At 39.3% G+C, this 26,435-nt stretch overlaps 1 protein-coding gene and 2 pseudogenes across 2 annotated transcripts; 1 reads left to right on the plus strand and 2 right to left on the minus strand.

The window, feature by feature from the left end:
• The first annotated feature begins 4,004 nt into the window (after positions 1-4,004).
• Positions 4,005-12,992, plus strand: LOC147311037 (sterile alpha motif domain-containing protein 3-like). Of its 2 annotated transcripts, none has more exons than XM_086267839.1 (5): positions 4,005-4,104; positions 10,061-11,065; positions 11,188-11,343; positions 11,672-11,764; positions 12,545-12,992. In XM_086267839.1, the coding sequence occupies exons 2-5, from the start codon at positions 10,079-10,081 to the stop codon at positions 12,860-12,862; spliced, it is 1,554 nt and encodes a 517-aa protein (XP_086123965.1). In that variant the 5' UTR covers positions 4,005-4,104; positions 10,061-10,078; the 3' UTR covers positions 12,863-12,992. The 2 variants fall into 2 exon arrangements, with proteins under 2 accessions (XP_086123965.1, XP_086123964.1); XM_086267838.1 differs by lacking the exon at positions 4,005-4,104 and adding an exon at positions 8,955-9,734.
• Positions 12,993-20,210: 7,218 nt separating this feature from the next.
• Positions 20,211-21,184, minus strand: LOC147311038 (olfactory receptor 13C2-like; annotated as a pseudogene).
• A 1,110-nt stretch (positions 21,185-22,294) lies between these two features.
• LOC147311039 (uncharacterized) lies at positions 22,295-23,505 on the minus strand (annotated as a pseudogene).
• Between the last annotated feature and the right edge of the window lie 2,930 nt (positions 23,506-26,435).

Raw genomic sequence — 26,435 nt, forward strand, 5'->3', positions numbered from 1 at the left:
GCTATGAATAAGATAGGAAATAAATATGAAAAATTAAAAAGGGTAAATTTAACTAGGAAGGAATAAAATATAAATTAAGGTTAAAAATGAAATAACTGTACAACACAAATTAGAATGAAGGGTAAATTTAACTGGGAAGAATAAGATAAAGATAAATATATAAATTAAAGTTGAAAATAAAATAACTGTACAACAAAATACACAATACACAGTATAGAACTATATAAGAATGTATGAAGAAATCTAAATATAAATAAATATATACACAATAACAGCAGCTGTACAAGTATTAACCGGAAATGAAGAATATAGTGACCAGTGTTGTGCAAAACCAAAGTCCAGTGTGTGTGTAAGAACCATATGTGTGGGTCAGTACTGTGTGGGGGTGTGATTGAGAGACCGTATCGCCTGCGGGAAGAAGCTCCTCCTCAGTCTCTCTGTGTTGGTCTTCAGGGAGCGGAATCGCTTTCCTGACCTCAACAGAGAGAACAGTCTGTTGTTGGGATGGCTGAGGTCCTTCACGATCTTCCTGGCCTTGGTCCGGCACCGCCTGCTGTAGATTGAGTGCAGGTCAGGGAGCTCAGAGCGGATGGTGCGCTCAGCTGACCGCACAACCCTCTGAGATGAGTTCCTCTTCGTCATTGCCATTAGCATCAGCACGTACAGGAGACAGGGGTAAGACAGGCATTTTTCTCTTCTGCTTAGTAACCATTTCCTTTTCAGAAGGCGGTAAATACCCACAGGGCAGTAGGAGGTCTCGATGTAAAGTTCTCAGGGGCTTGTCTTGGCCTTCGGGTCGAACTGTATACACAGGAAGAGTGCCGGCTTTCTTCACTACAATGTACACAGATGACTCCCATTTATCTGCAAGCTTGTGTTTGCCTCTTAGCCGCACTTTCCTCACAAGAACTCTGTCTCCAACATTCAGCTGTGACGCAGTGACATTTTTATCAAATCTGTTTTTGTTACGATTCATCACCTTTTCTGAGTTTTCGATGGCCAGCTTGTAACTTTCTTCTAGGTGGGACTTTAGTTTTTCCGCATATTGTGTGTGGGATGTTGATCCTTCTTTGGCAAGGGGTAGTCCAAAGGCCAAGTCCACCGGTAAGCGAGGTTGGCGGCCAAACATAAGCTCATATGGTGAGAAACCTGTAACATCATTTCTTGTGCAACTGCATGCATGCACCAGGGGTTTTACGAAATCTTTCCAATGAGATTTCTGTTGAGCTGTGAGTGTTCCTATCATATCCAGTAATGTTCAGTTAAACCGTTCAACAGGATTGCTTCTTGGATGGTATGGAGTGGTTCTTATTTTGTGGATCCCAGCCATTTCACAAAGCTCTCGGATGATTCTGGATTCAAAGTCAGGGCCTTGGTCACTGTGCAAGCGTTCTGGGATACCATAATGCACAAGAAAGTTGTCCCATAAACATTTGGCAACAGTCCTGGCTTTCTGGTTTGGTGTTGGCACAGCAATGGCATATTTTGTGAAATGTTCAGTTATGACAAGTATGTCTTTGACTCCACGATCTGGTTCCACAGAGAGAAAATCCATACACACCAGTTCCATGGGTTGAGAGGTTCTGATATTGACCAGAGGTGCGGCTCGTTCAGATGGAGATTTGCGTCTCACGCATCTTTCGCAGTGTCTTATTTTATTGACCACATCACTCGTCATCTTAGGCCAATAAAACCGGGAACGGACCAAGTCTAGTGTTCTGTCAATTCCCATGTGACCCATTTGATCATGTAGGTGGTGTAGTACAACTGGTCGATATTCCTCGGGTAGCACTAGCTGGTATGTGAAGTCACTTCCCACTTGTCTATTCCTGACGAGAAGGGTGTTATAGAGCTCCAGTTTATTTACTTCTCGCAGTAATAGAGGTAAATCGGGAAGTTCTTCCCTCAGGAATGGCGGTGGTGACTCTCCTCGCTCAACCTGAGCTATGACATGCCGAATGACAGGGTTGAGGCGTTGTTTGGCTGCAAGGTCAGCTGTTGAGATTCGGGGGAGTACCATGGAGGTGAACTGGATGTCGTCCGTGAAACTGTCAGGCAGACTGTTGACATTGACAGACATGGATAACACCAGAGCAAGATCAGGATCAGTGCTTGAACTGTACATCAGATGACGGTCACAAACTGCTTTGACGGTATGGTGGTCAATAGAGACATAATCTGGTTCATTGAGATGTTGCCATGCAAATCTCCAGATTCGCTCACGTTCTTTCTGTGACAGAGGATCATCAGACAGTTCACCATGAGGTCGGCGAGACAAACCATCAGCATCCGAGTTCTGCTTTCCTGCTCTGTAGATTAATTTGAAGGTGAAAGTGGACAAAGCTGAAAGCCACCTGTAACCGGTAGCGTCAAGTTTTGCTGATGATAAGAGGTATGTTAATGGGTTGCTGTCTGTCACAACTGTAAACTGAGCACCATAAAGATAGTCATGGAATTTTTCAGTCACCTCCCATTTCAAAGCAAGAAACTCCAATTTGTGGGCGGGATACTTTGACTCACTCCGGGAAAGACCTCTGCTGGCATATGCTACAACTCTGTTTTTTCCATCCTGCTCTTGATACAGCACTGCACCAAGACCTGTGGCACTGGCATCAGTGTGGAGTGTGTATGGTTTTCTGGGATCAGCAAATGCCAGAACTGGGGCAGAAGTAAGTTTGTCAATAATGGACTCAAAAGCTTGTTGACACATTTGCGTCCATTGTCTTCCAAATGGCTCTTTGGGGTTGAGGTAATTCTCTGGCTTTACAGTTCGTCTCAGTTTCCTCTGGGAAGGTGAATAACCAGCAGTGAGATCATGCAACGGCTTGACAATGGCTGAATATCCCTGGACAAAACGTCTGTAGTACCCAGCAAAACCATCTGGCCGTGGAGTGCCGCGCCGGCGGCGCAAACGTCGCTTCCTCCTTGGAGACGGCTCCGACGGGCCGGGAAACTCCTTGTCCGGCGGGTCGGACGGCACGTCCTCCATCGAAGCGAGTGGGCGAGCGGTAGCGGCGGGAGGGTGAAGGTGAAGCTTGTGAAGAACAAAATTCTGTACGAGCGGGTGCAGTGAGCCCAATAACCAGGGGTAACCGGAAATAAGTTGTTGCAGCTTGTCTTCCACAGCATAGAGAAACGCTCCTTCCTCATGCTCTACCCACAGATTGATTAACCTTGAAGCGGAGTCGATAACGGCCTCCTGAAGCTCGCTGGGTGGGTTGAATGCCGCTGGATCCATATCTGGCTGGTCCGTACTGTCACGGCGAGTTGAGTGAGCCGTGTGGAAGAAAGAAAAGGAGGATCCAAACGCAGGCACTAAAGGTGTGAAGGTGGTTTATTAAACACAAAATAAAAATGGGCAAACGGCAAAAGGAACAGAAGGCTATCTAAACTGAGAACAACTAAACTAGTGAACACAAACCAGGACATGATCATGAAGGAGGATGATCAGTGGAGAATGACGACGGATGACAGCAGGGAGAACACACAGATGAAGCATGGTGGATACACAAACGGACCAGCAACTATTTTTTTAACAACACAGAATTACAACAGGTTTTAACAGATCTTCAAAAATAAAAAATTCCCCCAAAGTAGCAAAAAAATAGAATAAAATAAAATTGTGCACAAGTAAAGAATTAGTCTTTTTTAAGTCCAAATGGTAACGGTGGGGCCCATGACAAACGGGTGTATTGCAATAGAGTCCGTCCGATGAGGAGTGTGTGTGTGTGATTGTTTGTCCTACCGTACACTCAAAAAAATGAACGGGATGAATTGTTCAGTTTAAAATAATTATTTATTTTCATTTTACTTAAAATATATGTCTTTGTTGAGTTAAAATATGTTTTTCTAATAAAGTCTACATAATTGTGTCTATTATTGTCTGTACAGAAGACTAATGTGTTACTTGAAGACATAACATTTAATTTAAGTTAATTAGGATTGATATACTTCATATATCCACAAGGTGGCAGTAATCCAACAACAGAGGTCATAAAAAACCAAAGAATAACAGGCTTGGGCCTGCTCATGCGCAAGACTTGAAATTTATCGAAAAAACGTTGTTTTGGCGGCAAGCTGCAGTTGGATTTTCATTTGTGAGAGGTAAGACCACGTCTTTCTTTGACTATGTTGTCTAGTATCTTCATATTGAGCATGGTTATATGTTGTGTTTGTCGCACAAGACATGTTACATATGTTGTCTATGCTTGTGCTGCGTTAGTTTTACTGGGTCTTAGACAAGTTAGAGATGTCAGATATTTCATCCTGTCATCCAAACAAGGGAACCGAGAGACCATTGGAAAGTTGGTGTGTATAGGTATACATCTAGGGCGGTATTTTTGTGCCTCTATTCTGAGCGCACGTAAAAAAATTTTTTTTTAAAAATTCAAGCGCAAATGTTGCATTTTGAGAAAAAAATTCTTGAGTGAATAAAATTTTAATTTGAGCGAACCAAATTCATTGCTGCGTGCAAGAAATGTATTGTTTGCAATTATCCATCTACACATGAATTTGGACACGACGTGACCCCCTCTCACTCAGTTGTTGGTATTAGTGATGGGTCGTTCGCGAACGAAATGGCTCTTAGAGCCGACTCTTTGACGTGAACGACGAGAGCCGGCTCCTTATCGCGAGTCGTGACGGCTCGTGGGGGTTTTTTTGGGGTTTTTTTTTTCTCTCACCCTCTCTCTCGCACTTTTTTCCGCTTCACTCTGCACGCGAGCCTTGTGCTTTACGCTGGGCAGAGGGGGGAGGGGCGGTAGTTACACTCAGTAGCACAGGAACAGAGCCAGAAGGAGAGAGAGAGAAAGAGAGCCAGGGACAACAACTTCACATTAGAAAGGTATAGTAATCATCCACAACTATTTTCGGTTGCAGATGATAAAGGATTCAGAAAGTGCGGATTCATGCGGGCCCATATGACAGAGAATGTGCATGTTCTTTTTGTTTTCATATTATAATTTATATTTAATTGTGTTTTGCAGTGTTTTGTGTTGTTTTCACTTTAAATTTGTAAAAGGAAACAGCTGAAAATTTAAATAGTTAAAAGTTGAAATGTGAATAGTTGATTTTTGTATTATATGATTTATTTATTACATTTTATGTGGCGTGAATAAATAAAAGTATATTTACAGTGGTCCCTAGAGACAAAGCACATACAAACTTCAAATCACGTACGAACTCTGAAGCATGTACAAACTCCAAAACACGTAAAAACACGTACAAACTCCAAAACACGTACAAACTCCAAAACACGTAAAAACACGTACAAACTCCAAAACACGTACAAACTCCGAAGCACGTAAAAACTCAGAAGCACATAAAAACTCAAAACACTTACAAAAGACAACAGAAGTGCTCCAGGATGCTGGGCGCAGTGTTGAGCTTTTGTTATCTTGTGGCTACACAATCCAGCAAGTACCAACGACCGGATTTGGTGTGTGATAGTAACAGGTAGATGAACTTTTTTTTAAATTATTTGAATATATTTGAGTGCCTGTGTATAAATACACAAACAATACACACATGCTTTCAATTGTGTAATTTAAGTGATCTAGTAGCTCTGCTTTGGAAGTTCAGTTCATGCTAGAAATGTGTTTTGGAGTTTGTACGTGTTTTGTCTCTAGGGGCCACCGCATATATTTATATATAAACATATATAAATAAAACCACTTTTTTACGTTAGTAATTCCTTTTGTGCATAATTTTATATTATTGTGAATAATAAATAAATTAAAGCAACAAAACAACCTGAAGAGCCGGTTCGGAGCCGAAAGAGGCGGCTCTTTTTAGTGAGCCGAGCAAAAAGAGCCGGAAATCCCATCACTAGTTGGTATTTGCTCTTGCTCAGATCTCTGCTCTCCAAACTCGATTTAGCTACATTCTGGACCGTGTTTCTGGAAAGTAGTAGCTAGCAAGCTGATTGGAGACTGTAGCAGCCAATCAGAATTTTAGCATCCAAGTCTGTGATTGGTTGGTTTTGTGGCACATTTAAAACGGTGTACAGAGAGTTGAGCGGATCTGATCAAGAGCAAATGCAAACAACTGAGCGAGAGGGGCTGTCATTGTGTGTGTATATGGATAATAGCAAACACTGAAATACATTTCTTGCATGCAGAAATGAAATTTTTTCGCTGAAATTAAACTTTTCTAAGATCAAAATAATTTTCTCCACAAAATGCAACATTTGAGCTTGCATTTCTTTTTTTTACTGCGCTCAGAATAGATGCACAGATGAAGTATGTCCCTCATAGAGCAAACCTGGGAATAAGATGAGATATAATAGTACAAATGATAAAATTTAGTGTGCCTGTTTATCCCAGGTTATTGTAAACAATTGTATTAACTGCTAACATGTTAATATCCTTACTTTGCGGAATGTGTAAGACACATTTGTAATGTTTCTTTGCTTCTTAAAGTGATTAGCTAAAGGGGTTCTAGGATATTTTTCCACTTGCTTTATTGAGATTGCTTTATTGTAATTTGAGAATCACACAAATGTCTAATAGCATAACAATGATAGCATGAAGTTGTGACATTTAAAATCCAAAAATTGAGGGCCAGAAGCCACTGTGACACCATTGTTGTGCTCTATCAGTCATCTGTATTATATGAAAATGGTCTGTAAAGACAGCATGTTTCCTAGCAGAGTTATACATATCAACATGGTTATAAATTAAATTTTGTTAAATAAACACTACATTTTTTTTAAATGAAATTATTGACGAAAAATAACTGGACAGACAGAAGGTCAACAGACCTGATAATTTTTTCTATAGAAAGTTGGCACATGGCAGTGTCAATCTCTTGCTTTTCTTCTGAGTAAGATTTTATTTACTTGTAATTCAATCAATAATTTTTAAGTTTTTTCCTGGCCTTTACCTGCTCCCTCTTATACTGATGTGGTGTATGTGGTATGCCTGTGCTTGCATGTGGTATGTGAACTGTCATACTTTTTTCAAAAAAAAACTGTTTTACGAGTTAAGTTTTGTTTACTTTACTTTTATGTCTTCTCCAGATCTGAATGTGGCAGTGTAAAGGTTGCAGTGCAAGGACCTCAACTAGGGGCCAATTACTTAAACATTATAGATTAAAACATCCAGATTATGGGCACTGGCGCCCATATCCTTGCCCATATATTAGTTGTCCATGCACATTTAAGTCATGGAATGCACTCAGGTCACATTTTTTTAGGATTCATAACAGAGAGAAATCACAGAAAACATTGTCACTGGCCACATTCAGCTGCCATGTTTGTGGATTCTCTGAAGTTACCTCTGAAAAGCAGTATTTTAGTCACATAAATTTGCATCTGAAAGCAAATGAAACGGTCCCATGCGTGTTCAAGGGTTGTACATTTATGACAAACATCTATGGAACATTCAAATCACATAAAAATAGAAAACATCTTGGTTATTCTTACAGTGACTTTAAAGGTGGAATAGTAACAGTAAGAGACCGTTTTAACAGGCCAGCTCCTGAAGGGGAACATGAAGACAGTGAAGTATTTGACGAAGGCCAGGTGGAAGTGCAAGACTTGTCTCAGACTGGAATCTCTAAAAGTGATGAGAGGATGATAGAAGAGAAATTTGCAGTGATGTTGCTTAAGCTGGAAAATGTACTCCATGTTCCAAGCAGTGCAGTGGATGAGTTTTTGCAGGACTTGCACTTCCTGATGAGTTCTGCATCCCTGACTGCAATAAATGCCATAGTTACAGATTTTTGTACAAAGCAAAGTCATATTAATCTTAATGTGAAAGAAATTGAGGATTTGGCCTCTGCAGTCTGCATCTCTAACCCTCTGACAAAAACACTTGGACATATGGGTACACTTGGAACTGCTTTTAAGCGGAAACAGTACTTCAGCAAAAAGTTCCATGTCGTTGAACCAATTGAATATATTTTGGATAAGGAGAGCAACCACACCTACCAATATATACCATTACTGCAGACCCTACAACAGCTCCTAACAAAGAATGGTATAGTAGATGACATAGTAGAAAACTACAATGCTCAATCCAAGGAAACTGAAAGTATGCAACAAGAATACAGATCATTTCAAGATGGAGAATTTTTCAAACAAAATCAGTTCCTGTCTGCTGATGAATTGAGAATTACCGTGATGCTTTACATTGATGATTTTGAAGTATGCAACCCTCTCGGTACTTCAAGAAAGAAGCACAAACTTTGTGCAGTGTACTGGATATTAAGCAACTTATCCCAAGACCAACACTCCTCTTTGTCATCCATCTACTTGGCAATACTGTGTAAAAGCAGCTACGTCAAGGAATATGGGTATGAAAAAGTGCTTGAACCTCTTTTGTGTGATTTGGCAGTCTTGGAGGAGCATGGGGTATTTGTCCCACAGATTGGAAAAAATATTAAAGGCACGGTACAGTGTGTAGCTGCAGACAATCTAGGTGCTCATGGGATTGCAGGTTTTGTGGAGAGCTTTTCAGGAGAGTATGTTTGTCGATTTTGCACAGGACGCTTCAGCGACTTTCAGACCAAACCGGTACTTTCTGGAGAGTTTACTCTTCGATCCAAAGACCTGCACAAAGAACATGTCAAACATGCAGTAGAGAGTGGAAAGCATTGTGTTGGAGTAAAAAGGCCATGTGTGCTGACGGAAAATCTTTCTCATTTTCATGTGACAACTGGATATCCACCTGACATACTCCACGATCTTTTGGAAGGTGTTGTTCCAGTGGAACTTGCACAGTGTCTGGGTATGTTCATATCCAAAAAATACATCACTTTGGACTCTTTAAATAAAGTGATTGTCAGTTTTCCCTATAAGGGAAAAGATAAAACAAACCATCCACATATTGTTCCACGAACATTGTTAAGAAAAAATACAATAGGTGGCAATGCAGCGGAAAATTGGACTCTGTTAAGATTGCTGCCCTTCTTGATTGGAGATGTTATACCTGACGGTGATCCAGTGTGGGAAATCATTTTGGATTTAAAGGAGATAGTGGAACTTGCTGTTGCCCAGATCCATACAGAAGAATCAATTGGATATCTTCAGTTCAAAATTTCTGATCACAGACAGAAATATCAAGAAGCATTTCCCAACAAAAAACTTCTGCCAAAGCATCACTACTTGGAACATTACCCTCAGATGATCCGATGTTTTGGTCCTCTTGTTGGATTATGGACAATGCGATTTGAGGGAAAACACAGTTTTTTCAAGGAAGTGGCTCATCATACCAAGTGTTTCAAGAATGTTGCTCTAACACTGTCAAGGAAACATCAAATGCTGATTGCCTATCACTTACACTCATTACATCCACAGAAATCTGGAGTTGAAGTGTCAAGTGCATCAAGAGTTCCACTTGAGGTTCTGAAAGATGACATTTCTCTGCCTATCAAAAAGATGTATCCTGACATGACAGAAGTAAACATGACTAAAAGTGCAGACTATAGAGGGATCAACTACAGAAATAGAATGATCGTTATCTGTGGTTTTACTGATGGGCTGCCTGAATTTGGAGAGATAATCAGATTATGTGTTGTTCAGGGTACACTGAATTTCATTGTCAGCAAGTTTTCGTCTTGGTTTAGGGAGCACTACCGGGCCTTTGAACTGCAACCATGTACAAGTGGCAAAATGTCCCTGATAACATATGATGAACTGGCAGAGAAGTACCCATTAAATGACTACTTCATTGGTCCCCTTCGAATGGTTACATTGAAAAGATATCCTTACATCAAAAGCACACAATGAATATGTGAGTAAACAGCTGTAATTAATACCTTACTCAATATGCACTTTAATCTCACTGGCATAAGCACCTAAAGTAGCATCTGGCTTTATTGTGATGTTCAGCCACTAACTCCTTGTGACTTGTTGAATCTAACAGTCTGTTAGGCCCATCAGTACATCTTCTAGACAAGAAAACCTTTAATCTGTGTTTATGTTGAGATTAGCCAGAATTTTTCTCACTTCTCTGTTAAGTACCGTTGTGAAACATGTTGACATCTCAATTTTAATACTTTCAATTTTGTACGTAGTTACTGGATTTATGTTCATGTATATATATTTTTTCTTTTCTAGACTGAAGCACGGAATCGAATGATGGCTGAACCAGTAAAACTGCGGATCATCCTTGGTTCCAACAATACTGAAAAACTGACGATAGCATCGGGCATGCCAAAGTCTGTGGAGGATCTTTCAGATGAGATCAAACGTCAGTTTGATATTCAGGGGGACATTAGACTCCAGTACATGGACAGTGACTTTGATAATGAGTTTATCAACCTTAAACGAATGGATGATATTCAGGACAAGAGCACAGTGAAAGTCATCTGTCTGACTGATGCTTCAGACTTTGGTGAAGTTGGGATGAACCAAAGTGGGGAAGAAACGTCACTATCATCTTCTGACACACTATTACTTTCATCCTCTGACTCCGAAACTGCTCGATCTCAGTGGCCTGCAGAATTCCAAATACCAAAGTTTCCGTATGACGTGGAGATGCAACTTCAAAGTGCAAACCAGGCTTTCATATCAAATGGAATTCTTCTGAACCCAGGACACAAACTTAAGTCAGACATTTTAGAAGCTCTAGCTGAGAAAATCATGACGTTTAAGGCATATCCTTCAAACTTGGAAATAGAATCTGTTGCTGAAGCTTTAATCAAAGCACATCCATGCTTAAGAGAACAAGGATCTTTCAGTGGTTTCTACGGATGGAAGATTAGCCTCAAGTACAAGATGGCAAATTATAGGACAAAGCTTAGAAACTTGGGGTGCCCAGAAGTGAGCATTAATTCCCTCAAGCACAAACCAACCGATCGATGTCACCCAGCATATGCTGTCAAAAAACCTAGAAAGGCAGAGGTAAATTTTTGTCCTCCTTATCCGGCTGGAGAGACCCAGGACAGCCTTGAAAGGGAGAGATTGGCATTGCTAACTGAGGTCAAGAAGAAGCATAATGAGATAGTTATCAAAGAGAAGATGGCCAGGACCTTTGCATACAGGAGGCAGGAACTTGTCAAAAACAATCCCATGATCGCCGACTTCAAGATCAGATGGCCAGGACTATTTAGTGTGGCTGAGGTATGAATCTTTATAAATAACAATAAAAGCTGTAATGGCTCCAGTAGTATGTATATGTGTACGTATAGTATATATAAATATAGTTACAGTACAGTATGTTGTGTTTGTTGACATGTTTTTAGGTAGAAGCAGAATTTGTAAGGATTACTACTGCTCCACTGGTTCCGAGGTTTCTTGCACAACTTGACCAATACACTGACCAACTAATAAAAGTCTTCAAGAATAAAGGAGGCGCTGCAGGGAGGAAAATCAGGCAAATTTTGGCCCCAGCCACACAGGTGCGTTTTTCTGTTCGCAGCAAAATGTTATGGCATTATAAGATCACTTTCAAATTTAAACAGCTAGTGTATAGTACCTGTAAGTTCCATTTTGGTATGCAAAAAAAGATGCCGTATTAGTTTGTCTTTCCCTCTGTTGCTTAATATGGATATGTATAATATGGTGGAAACCCTGCCCACATGTTAAATATTCATGTGATCATTAATTGGTCTTGTGTACATGTCTGTGTCAGCAGTGGATATGTCATTCATTTTGCATATACTGTCAGTTTGTGTCATTCTAAAGTATTTCTGTTTTCTCTTTCTGTACCTCTGTCACTCTCTCCAGAATGAAACTATTGAAAAGAGGAGGGAGTGTGTCCTCAGGGCACTACCTCTTTACCTAAATGAAGACCCAAGCATCCTCTTTAAAGAATACCTGGTTGGTAATTTTAGCGTAGTCTTTATCTGTATTAAACCAAATCTTGAATAACTAATGTTGTCACATTGTTATAATTTGCATGGAATCTGTTTAAATGCTTTGGGGAAATGTTAGGAGTTTTCCTGTAATGCAACTCAGGTCAGAATAAATGACACTCAGACAGGTTTGCAGGTTTAACGTGCACATGGGTGAGAGTTCAAACGGAGACTCACACTCCGCAGCAGTCACCACCCTTTATTTATACTCAAGCATGTTTGCGTCACAGTCACATGAATGGAAGAGATAACATATAACAGTAGAGACTTCATCACATGCAGGAAGAGATAACATACAATGGCATAGACTTCGTGCTGAGCTTGCACAGTGTAACTTCTCTAGTAAAAAGAGCAAACACATCTAGAGAACCTCAAATGAAATGTACTTCTATACATAAACATAATAAAATCTTTCAACAGGAATCTTTATGTATACACACATTTCAGGAAGAGTTATGCAATGTAATGCAATCCAATACTAAAAAGTTAGTAATACATAATACTTAGAGGATGCATATATATATAATGGTGATTCTATTTAGTATTTATTTATTTAACATTTTTTGTTAAAACTGTAGTCGAAAATAATGGCGCACCAGGGTGCAGAATCATTAGTCTTCCTGATATTGTGTTTATTTCATTAAAGGGTGACTTTGGCTTTTTTTTTTTTAAGGATGCATTTTTCTGTGTTTTTGTGTCTTAATTCCCAATGCGATGGGTTTTTGTTTTACTCTCTGTTTTAAAGGATTCTGATGCTACAGCTGTTCAAAGGGAGCTGGAACAAATTACCCTTGGTATCTTCACCATCAGTGTTGAAGGAGGTGATGCCAGCACTCCTCCAGCTGATGTGGGTATAACCATCGAGGGTGTTGAAGTTCTGCATGACCTGGGAGACATGGCCTCTGCGTGTGCGGTCTTAATGGGTGTGATATATGCACTCAATCTCAGTTATCCTCGGGAACTGAAAGCTTTCTTTGAGGTACTTCAGAAGGTCTTCCTTCATCTGGATGCCAGCAGACTCTCAACAAAGGTACAGATGCTCAAGAATAAACTGTATGAATAATCCAACCCTTCTTTTATTTGGATGAATGTTCTGTCAGATGGACAGAAGTTTTTGGGAGGCGAATAAAATGGAAATTTGGTTTAAAAAATGTTGTTGTTTTTTTTGGTGGGGGGGGGAACCAAAATTTGAGAGAGATTTAAAACATTTGTTTGTAAACAATTGCAATTACAGAGATTTTACTCTTTTTGGGGGCGGGGGGGTTTAGGGCCTACTAAAAGATTATTCAAAGTATTTAGATTTAAATGGTTTCATTGAGAGACGATACAGGATGAATGTGCATTTTGCCGCATTTTAAAAAAGAACAATTCTTTCCATGTTAAAATGTTTGCCACTTGAGTTTTTTCCCTATACAGTGGTAAAATAAATGCTGTCAGTGGCAAGTGTTAAATGAGTTCTGTTAAGCTGCTGCAAAAAACTGAAAACTGGCAAGCTGTTTTATTGTCAGATCATAATGTTTGCATATTTTATTCAAGTTTTATTTGGGATGGTGATATCATTTTGGGAATATTAGTAGACTATTTGTTTTTATTATTATTATTATTACTTTTTTTTTTATCTAACCTGGTGACTGGAACCTGTTTATTCTGTTCTTCACAAATTTGTCATGGGATGCCGTCCAGGATTGTGGCTGTTAAGGTGAACAGTTCATTTTGATTTGTTAAAGGTTTTGTGGTCAACCTATTATGTGATCTTAAATGTTTTTTCTTCTGTTTCTGGCAGAGACATTTAATTTAAAATCGTTATTTTTATGGTGCATCTGTGTGCATACTATTAGTTACTAACCTTAATGGGTTAATAATGTGTGGTGCAGCTGTTTTGTTAAAGAAATGTTTAATGAATGTCTTGGCAATAAAGGAAATTAAAGAAAATAAGTGGCTTGTATTAAATTCATTTGTGTGGAACCTGTTGACAAAATAGATTTGTGTAAAACTAATTAGTAAAGCACAATTTCGCTGAAAATATAATATTTTAATTAATCTAACTTAAATTTAACATTTAAATACCACAAACAAGAAATGTGTTCACAAAACGAATCTAATCTATCTAACCTGTAAATACATAATTTATGTCCATACAACATAACTTGTTTTAGGTGGTCTTAAATATTGCTTGTTAATTAATCCTAAATAGATTTATAAAATTGGCTCACTTCAAAAGGATTGTTTTACTGTAATGCAAGTTTATTAAATTAGATGACCTAAAGATTTTTGCTTTAAACTAACACAATTCAATTTCGTGGAACCTGTTGACAAAATAATTTTAATTAAAGTCAACGTTTCATTTTTTTGAGTGTACTTGTACAGTAGAGGATTGTAGTCGATCAATGTGCAAATGATTGTGCGTGTGTATGTATATCGTCTCCTAGGATCTTGGGTTGTCTCGCCGTCCAGTGAACACCGGAACACTCTGGGTTCTGGAATCGCTGACCTGGTCTTTGGATTTGTCCCATATAAAAACCTGACCTATAAACAATGGTCCAATATATGTCACGAACAATTTAGGAATAACTCTCACAAATTAAACTAAAGTAGTGTCACACTGCAGTAACTACTATTTCGATCAGCTATCATCAATTCAATCATTATCAGTTCAGTCATGTTGAACAACATTAAGATATCAAGTTTCAAAGTTGAAAGTATCAGTCTTCAAAATTTAGTTGTAACCTGCAGCAATGTTAAAGATTATCTACAAGGCTTCAAACATTCAGGAATTATAGTCACCATATAATTCACTTTTCATGGTAAACATTCATTAGATCCATCAGATATAAAGTCATTGTTGGAGCAATACACAAACGCTTATCAGAAACCGAACAAAGTGCAAATAATTTCAATAACATGTAAACACAAGGACTCAGTCCACGAATAGGAGTATTAGAATAGATGTGCTTAATCCCGCTTGTATCATAGGCCTACTAGTACAAGTGGAAATACACTAAAAATTACCTCCAAGTATTCAATACTGAGTACAGTTGAACCCCGACTTACGAAATTAGTCGAAGCACCCATCGCGCTTTTTGAGTGAACGATAGGCTATAGGCTAACTGCTAACTGCAACAACAATACGTCGTTCAAGTGGAACAGCGAAGCGCAAGTACGAAAGCCAAGGGGGTTGTCACATGATTTGGAAGGCATTGTGGGCATTGTAGGCATTCTAGGATCAGCCAATCAGAGCCAGCGGTTTTCGTTACACGGGCATTTTGCTGTTAAGTGCCGTCGTAACTTGAATTTTCCGTTAAATGGGGTATTCGTAAGTCCAGGTTCCACTGTATTGTAAAACAACTGATTGACATCGAAAAATTAAGCAGGAAGCAGCATAAAGTCTGATGGTATTTTAACTCGTTAGAGATTAATTTCTTCAGCTTACCGATAACAAAGTTTTAGCCCACCTGCTCTGTTCGGCTGTAGAAGCAAGAGACCGTGAGTCCGCACCTTGACCACCTGGTCAGCTTGACTGGGACAAAAAATCGGTCCGGGCATTTTGACTAGAGAGTGGCCACAAGGTATTATAGGAAAAACCATAAAGCCTTTGGATGAAAACAAACGCTTTTGTGACAGTGATGTACACTGTCTTGTTGGTATATATGTATGAGTTCTAAACAGTTTACATCAGATGACCACTTAAGGACATCTCTTGATTTCACCTTCGTGTTTCCCTCTCACCAGATATCCAAACCCATATCATGACAAACAGCTTTTACAGCTGTGGCTCCAGTAAACATCAGCTGATACTAGAAAGTAATATTAAATTAATTCTAACAACAGCTGCTTAAATGTGCTGCTGTTGTTTAGCGCGACATCCGCTGGTTTCCTCTTTCTGGTGCAAAGTGGGCGATAAACAAACAAAAGAAAAAAGCTGATCAGCTGATCATTGACTAGTTTCATGATTGAAGTAGCAACAGGAGTAGGAGGGGGGAGAATGAAAGAAGAAGAGGCAGCTGTGCAGCGTAAAGACACAGAATAACTCCAGCTTTTCTGTTTTTCATTCTAGCAGAAGTACAGGACAAATTGCGTTCCTTTTCATCTCAATACGGATGTATTGTAATTGGTCCAGCCCAGAGTCCATCATGACCAATTGGCAAATCCACCACCTTTCATTGTTTATACCATTACAAAAACAAACAAACAAACAAACATAAAAACATAAAATTACCATTGGCCCAACGGGCAAATTCCCAGTATGCCCGATTCCAGTCCAGCTTTGGGGTCAGCTGGTGGGTAGCAGGCATCTCCGAAAAAGTTAGAGCACTCTGGCAAATATGTGATGTCTTGATAAACTGAGCAGATATTTGAAGTTTATACGGCAACATCAGTTTATTTCATGATCCAGAAAGACTAATATTTTAAACTCCGCCATTCTGCATTCCTCTGCCACTGCCTCATTTGAGTTTTGGACAAAATGCTGTTATTGTGTGTAATGACAATCGCAAACACTAAAATATATTTCTTGTACACAGAAATGAATTTTGTTTGGCAAAATAATTTTCTCCTCAACATGCAACATTTGCGCTTGCAATTTTTTTTTAGGTGCGCTCAGAATAGAGGCACTAAAATAATGCCATAGAAATATTGAGATGAAATCAAAAGTAGTGAAAAGTGGCCAATTATACCCTGGACCCCAGAGGGTTAATGTCATGGTCCTGGGTCTTTTGATCCAGTTTTTTTTAGTTTTCATATATTTTTGATCATTCTGTATTATTTGGTTCCTAGGTTATTCTGTTCACTATGGTTTTGTCATGGTCCTGTGTCCTTTTGACCCAGCGTTCTTAGTTTTTTTGTGTTTTTGTATTCTGTTCTTTATTTATTCTGTGATTCCTAGGTTGTTCAGTTTTGTTTATGAGATTTCCCCTCGTGACCTTACTCCATGTGTGTCCACGCATCTGTGAGTCCCGATGCCTTGTTTCTCCTCCTTATGTTTTATCCCATGTTTTCCCCAGCCCGTTATGTCTGTGCTCTCTCCGTGTTCTCTCCTGCCCCCCTGTCTGCACCCCTGTGTACTTCCTGTTTTACTTTGACAGTCTCCCGTCAGCATGAGTCAGTGTTGTGTTACTCCTGCCATGTCTTGCTATGATTATCAGTGTCAGCTGTGTTCCCCATGTGCTACTACTTTCCTCGTTGACCCTCTGTGTATTTATGTCCGCGTCTCCCTCAGTTCTGTGTTGCGTTCTCCCTCATAGCTGTGTGATTCTCCCTGTATCTCCTGGTGCACATTATAATTAGTTTTTCCCAGTTTAGTTTAGTTTTGTATTGTTGGTATGATCTGTTTTCCCAGCAATAAAGCTGTGCTTTTGAGTTTAAGTTCTGTCCCCCTGAGTTTGCGTTTGGGTCCATTCCTGCCTGCCACACAGCCGAATCATGACAGGTTTATTAGATTTCCCCTTGTGTCTTTGCCCTCTGTCTCCCCTTGTGCATCTGTGTTTATTTAGTTGTGTGAGTCCTTGTGCCTTGTTTCCCATCCTTGTGTTTTAATCCATCATGTTTCCAGAGCCCGCCATGTCTGTGCTCTCCCTCGTTTTCCCGTGCTCCATCTAGCCTGCTTCTCCTCCACTTACACATCATGTTTCCTTTTTTATTGTAAAGGTCCCATGTTTTCATGTTCATTCCGTTTAGTCTAGCTTCCCCTGTCTCGTTATGGTTATTCGTATTGGCAGTGCGTGTCCTCACGTCCCTGTCATCCCTCTGTGTATTTAGGTCAACGTCTCTCTCAGTTTGGTCCTCCCTCATGGCTGCGTGTCTCTCCCCGTGTTTCCCTGAGTAATTAGATTAGATTAGCATTAGAATTTCCCAGTTTAGTTTAGCATTGTCTTGTATCGCCTTTTCCCCCATTCAGTAATAAAGCTGTATTTTGAGTTAAGTCCCGTTTTCCATGAGTTTGTGTTTGGGTCCTCTCCTGCCAGCACACAGACGTTTCATGACAGTCAAATGAGAAGCTTGGCTCCTAGTGGTCTGCAACACTGCAAAGTAAATACAGGTTCAGCATTACTGATACTGAGTACTGATTTTGATACTTTTAACTTATATGGCAGAGAGCCGTGTGTCTTGATTTATCAAATAAATCATCATCAATTTGAACATTCTGAGCACATTTTAATGACAACTAAATCACTTCCACAAGAAATAGTTAACACAATAAAACAGACAAGTCAGCTTGCCATATATTTAGGAACTGGGTTTCTTTAAGACTTGGAATGTAAATGTAAGTGTTCTTTTTTCTTTTGGTCAACTTCTGTTAATTATTGTGCTATATAAATAAAGTAAACTTGACAGTCAACACAAAAAGGTTATTATATTCAGATATTCTTCAGCAGGACCCCTCGGAGCCAAGATGCTGGTGGTGGAGATTGCTTGAATGGAAAAGTGGGAGTGATAAAACTTAGATTTAGCTGGCAGCACCTGGGAATGCACAGATATGAATATTCACCTATATCTTGTCGTGGAAGTTTTTTAAAAATAAAATACAAACACTTGATGAGTGTCTTTGAAGTGAGTTTTATTCACTTTGCAGCAAGAGAGAGAGTCCAGTCAGCCAAAGTCAAGCCAGCGTCTCTAAAGCGGAAGCAGAGCTGGGCTTCCCTTATACAGTCAGGTACACAGACACACAACTCTCATAACTTGTAGCACAACTTATCATTTCCATATAAAGTGTTGATGGTTTATACCTCGGTTCTTCCTTGGAACATGTCACGGCGGGGCGCGCCGGTGTGAAGAATGAGGTAGACCCAAGAGCAGACACGGTGGAGACAGAACTAGGTTTCCAAAATAAGGCAAGCCTTTATTGTGGCTGAAGGCATAACAAAAACACTAGGGAACACTGAAACTGGGAAAACTAAGAAGACAGAGAACACTGTGTAAACTAAAAAGGCTAAGACACTCTGTGAAGGAACTATGGAAAAAACTATAAACACAGAGTAACTAAGCAGGCTATGAAACACAGTGTCACAATAAGGGAAACTACGAAAATACGAGGTGAGGATAACAGACGATCTGACACTGACACAAAGACACACTGGGCTTAAATACACTGAGGCAGTCATCAAGGAATTAGAGACAGAAGGGGAACACAGCTGGGAGGAATAAGACCTAATGAGACAGGAGGAACAAAGCTAGAAACACTGACATAAGACGGGAACATGAACCTTCAGAGTAAAACAGGAAACAAAACACCACTAAACAAACACGCAGACACGACACAGAGAGACAGACTAGACACTGAACTAAACCTGCAATAAACATGAGAACACAAAAACCTACGAACTAATCCCTAAACAAGAATAACCGAAACATAGAGTCATAATCATCATTATCATCATAATAAGAAAAGAATCCAAAATGCAAAAACACACCAAAAACATAACAACTCAAAATACTGGGTCAAACTGACCCAGAACCGTGACAGAACATACACAGCATCTACTCCTTGAAAGCAGTAAAGCAATAACAGTCATACCCAAAGAGGGATATGTTTTGCAGATTATTATGTTCTAGGGTGGTCTTGCTGTGATGAGTGTCTGTCCCACTATGGTTCAAATAAGCCTGTTATATATGTGTTATTGTCAGAACAGGTGATCAATACACTAAGGAAAAATAAATTTTCATTATCTCTCTCTACACATTAAAATATCATATGAATCTCTAAGATAATTACGGTAAGGTAATCGGTCTGATAAAATAACAGCTATGATGACTAATTGGGTTGTTATAATACTACAATTTCAAACTTGATACATATTAACCAGGGAAATTCTTGATACCATATTTGATATTATGGGGAAGATTCTGAACCCACCCATGTTCCACTAGCATATCGTAAATAAGAATTAGCAATAATGTAAAAATGAAGAAATATAAAAGTTTAAAGACATTAATTTGAAAATTGATTTAATTACCTATCATTTTACCTATGGCAGAATGAATATGTTTATGTTAAAACAACTGCATACATTTTTCATTAATGGCTTCTCCAAAGCACCTAGGTTGTAACCAAAACTCTGTAGCTCTGAAACTGTCGATATTACATCCTGGTTAGATGAGCATTGTACGGAGCACTGCAACATACAACTTAAAAAAATAAATGTGTGAAATGAATTAAAACTAATGTCATTTATTTTGCTTAAATATGTTTTCTTTAAAAAGATTGATTACTCTGTTAGACTTGTAATTATAAGAAACTAAAGAAAAACTTGTTGAGGAAGTTTGTCCTATTATCAATATGAACTATACCTGCGAAAAAGAATAGCAATAATTTATGAATAATTAAATGAGTAAAAATGACATTTTTATGTTTTACTTTTTGATTATGTTGAATGAAAAACGTTTTGAGTAACTTCAGCAAACTGATTACATAACAATTAAGGCACATTAGCATTAATACACGTAATGATTGTGGCATGACAAAATAATCTTTTTAACTGTTTAGAAATTTCCTTCATTTTGAGCCCATAAATGAATGGATTAAACAATGGATGATAGAGCAATAATTGTAATGTCATTAGTAATCGAGCAACTTTTGGAAAATCTGATTCCACTCGAGCTATGCCTACATCATAGATACTTAAACAGGAAATACTGATTAAAACTAACAGATGGGGTAAACAGGTCTCTGCAGCTTTCTTCCTAATTTCTTTACAACTTTGATAAGAAACAATAAATATTGTTGTGTATGTGAAAACTATGAAGATCTTTGACAGTGAAGAGTGTAAACTGCATTGTTACAAAATATTCCCTTTAAATTAAAGTTACACAATGTTGCTTCAGCACTCCCTATTGCTTGGATTGCAATATGAACAGCAGGTATAAGCCAAGATACGACCAGGAAAATGATCACAGTGGTTTTGTTCATGATAGTTGGATATTCAAGAGGTTTACAAATAGCCACATATCTGTCATAAGCCATGGCTGCCAAGAGAAAGAACTCTGAACTGCCTAAAGTGTAAAACATAAAAAACTGAAAGAGACAGGCTGAATATGTTATGACTTGTTTTTCAGATAAAAAGTCAATCAGAAGTTTTGGATAAATATTTGTGCTGTAAAGGAGACAGTTAAGTAGCAAAGCTGCAATGAAAATGTACATAGGCTCATGAAGGTTTTTATGAATCCAGATCACATACACGATGGTAGAATTACTGCATATTATTATAATGTATAATGTAAAGATAATACAAAAATAAACATATCTGTACTTGTTAACTTCAATGTATCCATCTAGAGTTACATATGTGGTATTTAACTCCTCATCCATGAATTAAAAAAATAAAAATACTACAAAACAAATATAGCAGCATAACCAGTTTATATGACGACATAAAATCAAAATTGCACTAAAATGCAACCTGTGTTAGGTATTATTCTTTTAAAGATATCAGAACTTCAAATACAAGTACACTCATCAATCAAATGCTTATAGTGAATCATATGTATGTGGACTGAAGAAGAGTTTTATTGGTTTGCTTCAACCTTGAGGGAGCTGAACTGTGAAAGTCGGTTACATCATTGTTCAGCCTCTTTTACTTGAGGATTTAGTAGTTACAGCTAATGGATCATAAGTTGCAGCTAACAATGACAATGATCAGCCAACTTCTATTAATCTAGTATAGAATTTTAATAAGGTAGCAAGATTTTATTGTTAAATGTATCCTGGCTTTTTTGCACTCGGGTTCATATCTTATTTCATCAGGAGTTTTTATTTGGTTTCCATTTTAGGTGGTGTGGTCTTATGCATTGTGTACATTTTCAGTGTAAAATAAAACTTGGATAACTACCATACTAAATAATAATAATAATCATCATAAAATAATAATAATTAAAAAAACTTTAAAAAAACAAGGACAAGCTTATGCATTACAAATGCATTACAAATGTCCAACTTTTCATACATTGTTTTATTTATAGCCTATAAATAAAGCATATATATATATATATATATATATATATATATATACACACACTGTTACCTTCACCCTCCACATCTTCTCCAGCTCTACTCTGAGCCCTTAGTAATTCTCAAGTTCCTTGTGTTCCTTCTTCATGATGTTGCCGTCATTTGGAACTGCTACATCGATCACTACGGCCGTTTTCTTCTACTTGTCTACCACTGATAGGTTTGTAGCATAAACCTATTTGCTGGAATGTTCAGATGATTCTACTACACGGTAAAGCAAGACACAAGCAGGCAAAGTCCTTTATGTTTCTCGTATACGAGGAAGACCAACTGGACAAACGCTGTTCCTTCGCTTGACCCCAGTTGCTCTTTTCTGCTCCCTCGTAACACTGCTCTTTTATTAAGGTTACGTGAATATGCATAGGCTCATTAACATAGGTTCACATGTGAACAAAGAGTACCGTCTGTGTGTGTGTGTGTGTGTGTGTGTGTGTAGGTATGTATGTGTGTGTGCGTGGTGGGGGGGGGCAGAATGTGACCCCATAAACGACTTCCCTAAACTTGCTGGTCTATAAGTCCAGCAGTCCAGCTAAACAAAAGACACTTATACTAAAACAGATATAAATGAGTTTGCTATACCATATATCAGCAAGAGAAGAGACGACCTCTTCCCATGACCCTAAGATGTGAGTGTGCATGCCAGAACACTCTGGAATGCACACAAAGTCTTTGCAGACTACTAAGGATCACACATCCTATCACTACACAATCCCCTCACCTCTAAGCATATATGGTTAAATATTTCTAAGCATAAATGACAATCAACAATATAAACCTGACAACTACCACTATGTCCGGCTGGTTAGCCACCACCATTTTGTCCGTCTGTATGTTGAAGTCCCACAGGAACTTAGCTCGGTCGTTCTCCACCACCCCAGGGGGCATCTCCCATTTTGACCTTGGGACTTCAAGGCCATATTCGGCACAGATGTTTCTGTATACCATGCCAACCACTTGGTTATGGTGTTCCACGTATGCCCTGCCTGCTAGCATCGTACACATTGCTGTTATGTGCTGGATTGCTTAGGGGCATCTTTACACAGCCTGCACATGGGGTCTTTCCCGGTGTGATAGACCCCAGCCTCTATCAGTCTTGTGCTCAGAGCTTGTTCCTGTGCTGCTATGATTAGTGCCTCTGTGCTGTCTTTTAGTCCAGCTTTGTCCAGCCACTGGTTGGATTTCTGGATGTCAGCCACTTCCTCTATCCTATTGTCCCTCTATGATGGTGCCTCCTCTTTCTCAGGTTTCTGCTGCCCGAGGTATTCACTGAGCATGTGGTTGGTTGGGGCCATCTTCCTGATGTATTCTTCAATGTTTGCTGCCTCATCCTGGACTGTTGTGCTGACACACCAGTCCCCAACCTCCTTCCTTTCGCTTAGCATACAGCCTCAGGGTGCTGGATTTGGGGTGAAACCCTCCATGCATGGTCAGAGTCTCCTGGTCATGATGTCACTGGCTTCTATCTCCACCTTTGGCCAACTTATTATGCCAGCAGGGTACCTGATCAAGGGCAGGGCATAGGTGTTGATAGCCCAGATCTTGTTCTTACCATTCAACTGACTCCTCAGGACTTGCCTGACCCTCTGCATGTACTTGGTGGTTGCAGCTTTTCTAGCAGCCTCTTCATGGTTCCCATTTGCCTGTGGGATCTCCAGGTACTTGTAGCTGTCTTCAGTGTTTGCAATGTTGCCTTCTGGTAGTTCCATCCCCTCAGTTCTGACTACGTTCCCTCGCTTCATTATCATCCAACTACACTTATCCAGTCCGAACAAAATTCCGATGTCATTGCTGTATATCCTTGTGGTGACAACTGAAGGCTGGAAGAATGTATTTTGGACTGAGTAATCAAAATTTTAAATCTTCTGTTCATTATGCAAAGTCTTTGTATGCCATTGGGTCAGTGAAAGGATGGTTCCAGAGTGTGTACCATCAACTGCCAAACATAGAGGAGGAAGTGTGATGATTTGGAGCTGTTTTATTCGTGGTTGGTGACTTATAGAGAGTGAAAGGCACCCTGAACCAAAACGGCTACCACAGCATTCTGCAGCACAATGCAATCCCCTCTGGTATGCACCAAGTTGGTCAGGGATTCATCCTATAGCAAGATAATGACCCGAAACAGTCCAAGTCCAAGCTATGCCAGAACTACCTCAAAAAAAAAAAGCACAAGAGTGTAAGCTTGAAAACATGGAGTGTGTTACGACGAAAAGGCCAGGCTTTGTGTGTGAACTCAAGTGCAGACACAGACGGAGGAAAGATTGACGTGGATACATTTATTTACAGTGACTAATTTGATAACAATGAATAGTAATTTTGCAAGAAATTCTGAAGGCTATGAACTATGAACTGTGAGGTTGAGAACTATGAACTATGAGACAAAACTATGAAACGTGAAACCTAAACTATGAACTTTGGCTAGATTCAAAAAGTCCATGAACGGATCCTGGGTGGAAATCCAGTGAATCACGGCCAGTTGGTTAAACGATGTTGTAATGGCTTACGAGTTGCAGGTGAAGACGTTATGGGAGGAGGGAGTCCAAGGGGTCTGGGTGAGCAGTGATCCAGAGAGAGTCCAGAATGTACGTGTACGGCCTAGCACTAAAATGAGTTAGGTATAGATCTGGCAGAGGTCTGTTGTGAATGCTGGACTTAAATACCGGTGACTTGATTGCAGTCAGGTGTGAAGGCTGATTGGAGTCTCTGCCGAAGGGGGATCCCAGCATTGTGTAAAAACCCAGCACTCACCTGGACCATGATAATTTGTTTTTTAATAGACCAGTAACTAAATTAATCTAGAATGCATGATGAAAATGTTCACAAATGGGTAAAAATGTCCTCTCTTTCACAGTGAAAACATCTATCCTAGCTGCATCCTGAGTTGGACATTTCAGACAATGCAGGATGGTTCCTCAATTGAACCTAGAGGTGAAACCAAACTGAAGTTAGCTGCTTCAGGTTCGGCTAATACTTCACTGTCTAAGTCTGGCCTGTTGCAGTGGTATGCTTCTAACTAACAAACAGTATGGTCCTGACAAGATGCTAACTTGTTGAAATTCTGCTCGGCAGCACAGTGTTTTAGACGCTTGATTATCTATGCATTCCTGGCTTGGCCACCCAGCCAATGTCCACTTTGTTCAAGACAGTCCAATGAAATCTAAAAACCATTGCATTCTTCAGTTATAAATATTGATTTATATCTCTTTGTACTTAACAATTTTACTTTTACTTATTTATTTAACAATCTCTCACTTTGTGTGAGAATCAACATTTTATTGATGTGATGAACTCCTCTTTTATAAATTGGTGAGGACTTCTACACTAACAGTCACATTTATAGCTACATGTTGACAGACTTTTCAAAATCATCTGCAATAGAAAAAAGTAAAGACAAAAAGAAAATGAAGGCAGCTCTTCAAGTGGGCACTGATAGGAAAAGAAACATAGCTGTTGATAATAATGCAGATTTGGGTCCTGCTGTTAAATGAAACCTTCCCCTTGTATATGTAAGTATTCTTTTGCCATGTTATCAGACTGTAGAGTGACAAATTAGTCAAACATAATAAAAAATATAAGAGTAGCACATGCAGCTGGCTGCCGGCGGAGCTCACGGGCACGTCACTGCAATCCCCCCTGGCCTCTGCTCCGCGGATACTGAGTGACCCTCATCCGGGACTCTCCTCAGCTCTTTCTGGGACAGTGGCGCGGCTGCCCCTCTGTTGGTCTTCCTTGGTCTCTTGTGTTCTGGGGGCCTCTGGATGTCTGGAGTCTTGATCTCCTCCATACCTGCTTCATGCCCTGGAGGATGGGGCTGTGGCTCCCCACACCCTCTAGCAGATCATTACATGAAGGAACCTTTTAAAAACAACCGCGCTCATGCTCACAAGTGTACACACGGGTGATCACACATACAAACTACACCCTTTTTGGCTCCTACTTCAAAGCACACTGTGCGCTGTCGATCTTACGTGCTGCACAATAATGTTTAATATTTAGTATTTACTGTTACATTCCCATAGATCATCGTGATGTTGTTTATTATGTTGCTCTTTTTTTTTTTCTTCTGCTTATTTTCTCTTTTTTCTTTCTCAACAGGTGATCCAGGTGATTGATCTATGTATTTTTTGTCTGCTTATTTTATTGTTTTTTGCCCTTTATCCCCGTCCCTCTTCCCTGCTGTTTTTCTTTCCCTCTTTCATTGTCCCTTTTCTTTTCCCCGGTCAAGTCTGTCCCATACTTAACAAGTAAAATAAAATAAAATAAACAATAAAAGGTGAATCAAATGGACCATTACGGCAAGGCTGGGATGGTCCATTTGGTAAAGTAAATCCGTTGGGCATCTTTCTTTGCCTTTAGACAATAATTCTGATGGCAAAAGAACCAAACGGGACAGGAAAAAAAAAAGAAAAAAAAAGAGAAAGAAAAAAAGAAACATAGCTGTTGATAATAATGCAGATTTGGATCCTGCTGTTAAATGAAACCTTCCCCTTGTATATGTAAGTATTCTTTTGCCATGTTATCAGACTGTAGAGTGACAAATTAATAAAACATAAGAGTAGCACATGGGTGTAGAATTTCTAGCTAACAACATGCTTGTAATACAGTGTGTTTTCACCATTGTTTTTTCCTGAAATTGGCT

Source organism: Aulonocara sp. 'chitande type north' Nkhata Bay, linkage group LG16 (assembly GCF_057382095.1).
Source record: "Aulonocara sp. 'chitande type north' Nkhata Bay isolate Kocher_YH1m ecotype deep benthic linkage group LG16, A_spYH_male_GT1.1, whole genome shotgun sequence".
Lineage (NCBI taxonomy): Eukaryota > Metazoa > Chordata > Actinopteri > Cichliformes > Cichlidae > Aulonocara > Aulonocara sp. 'chitande type north' Nkhata Bay.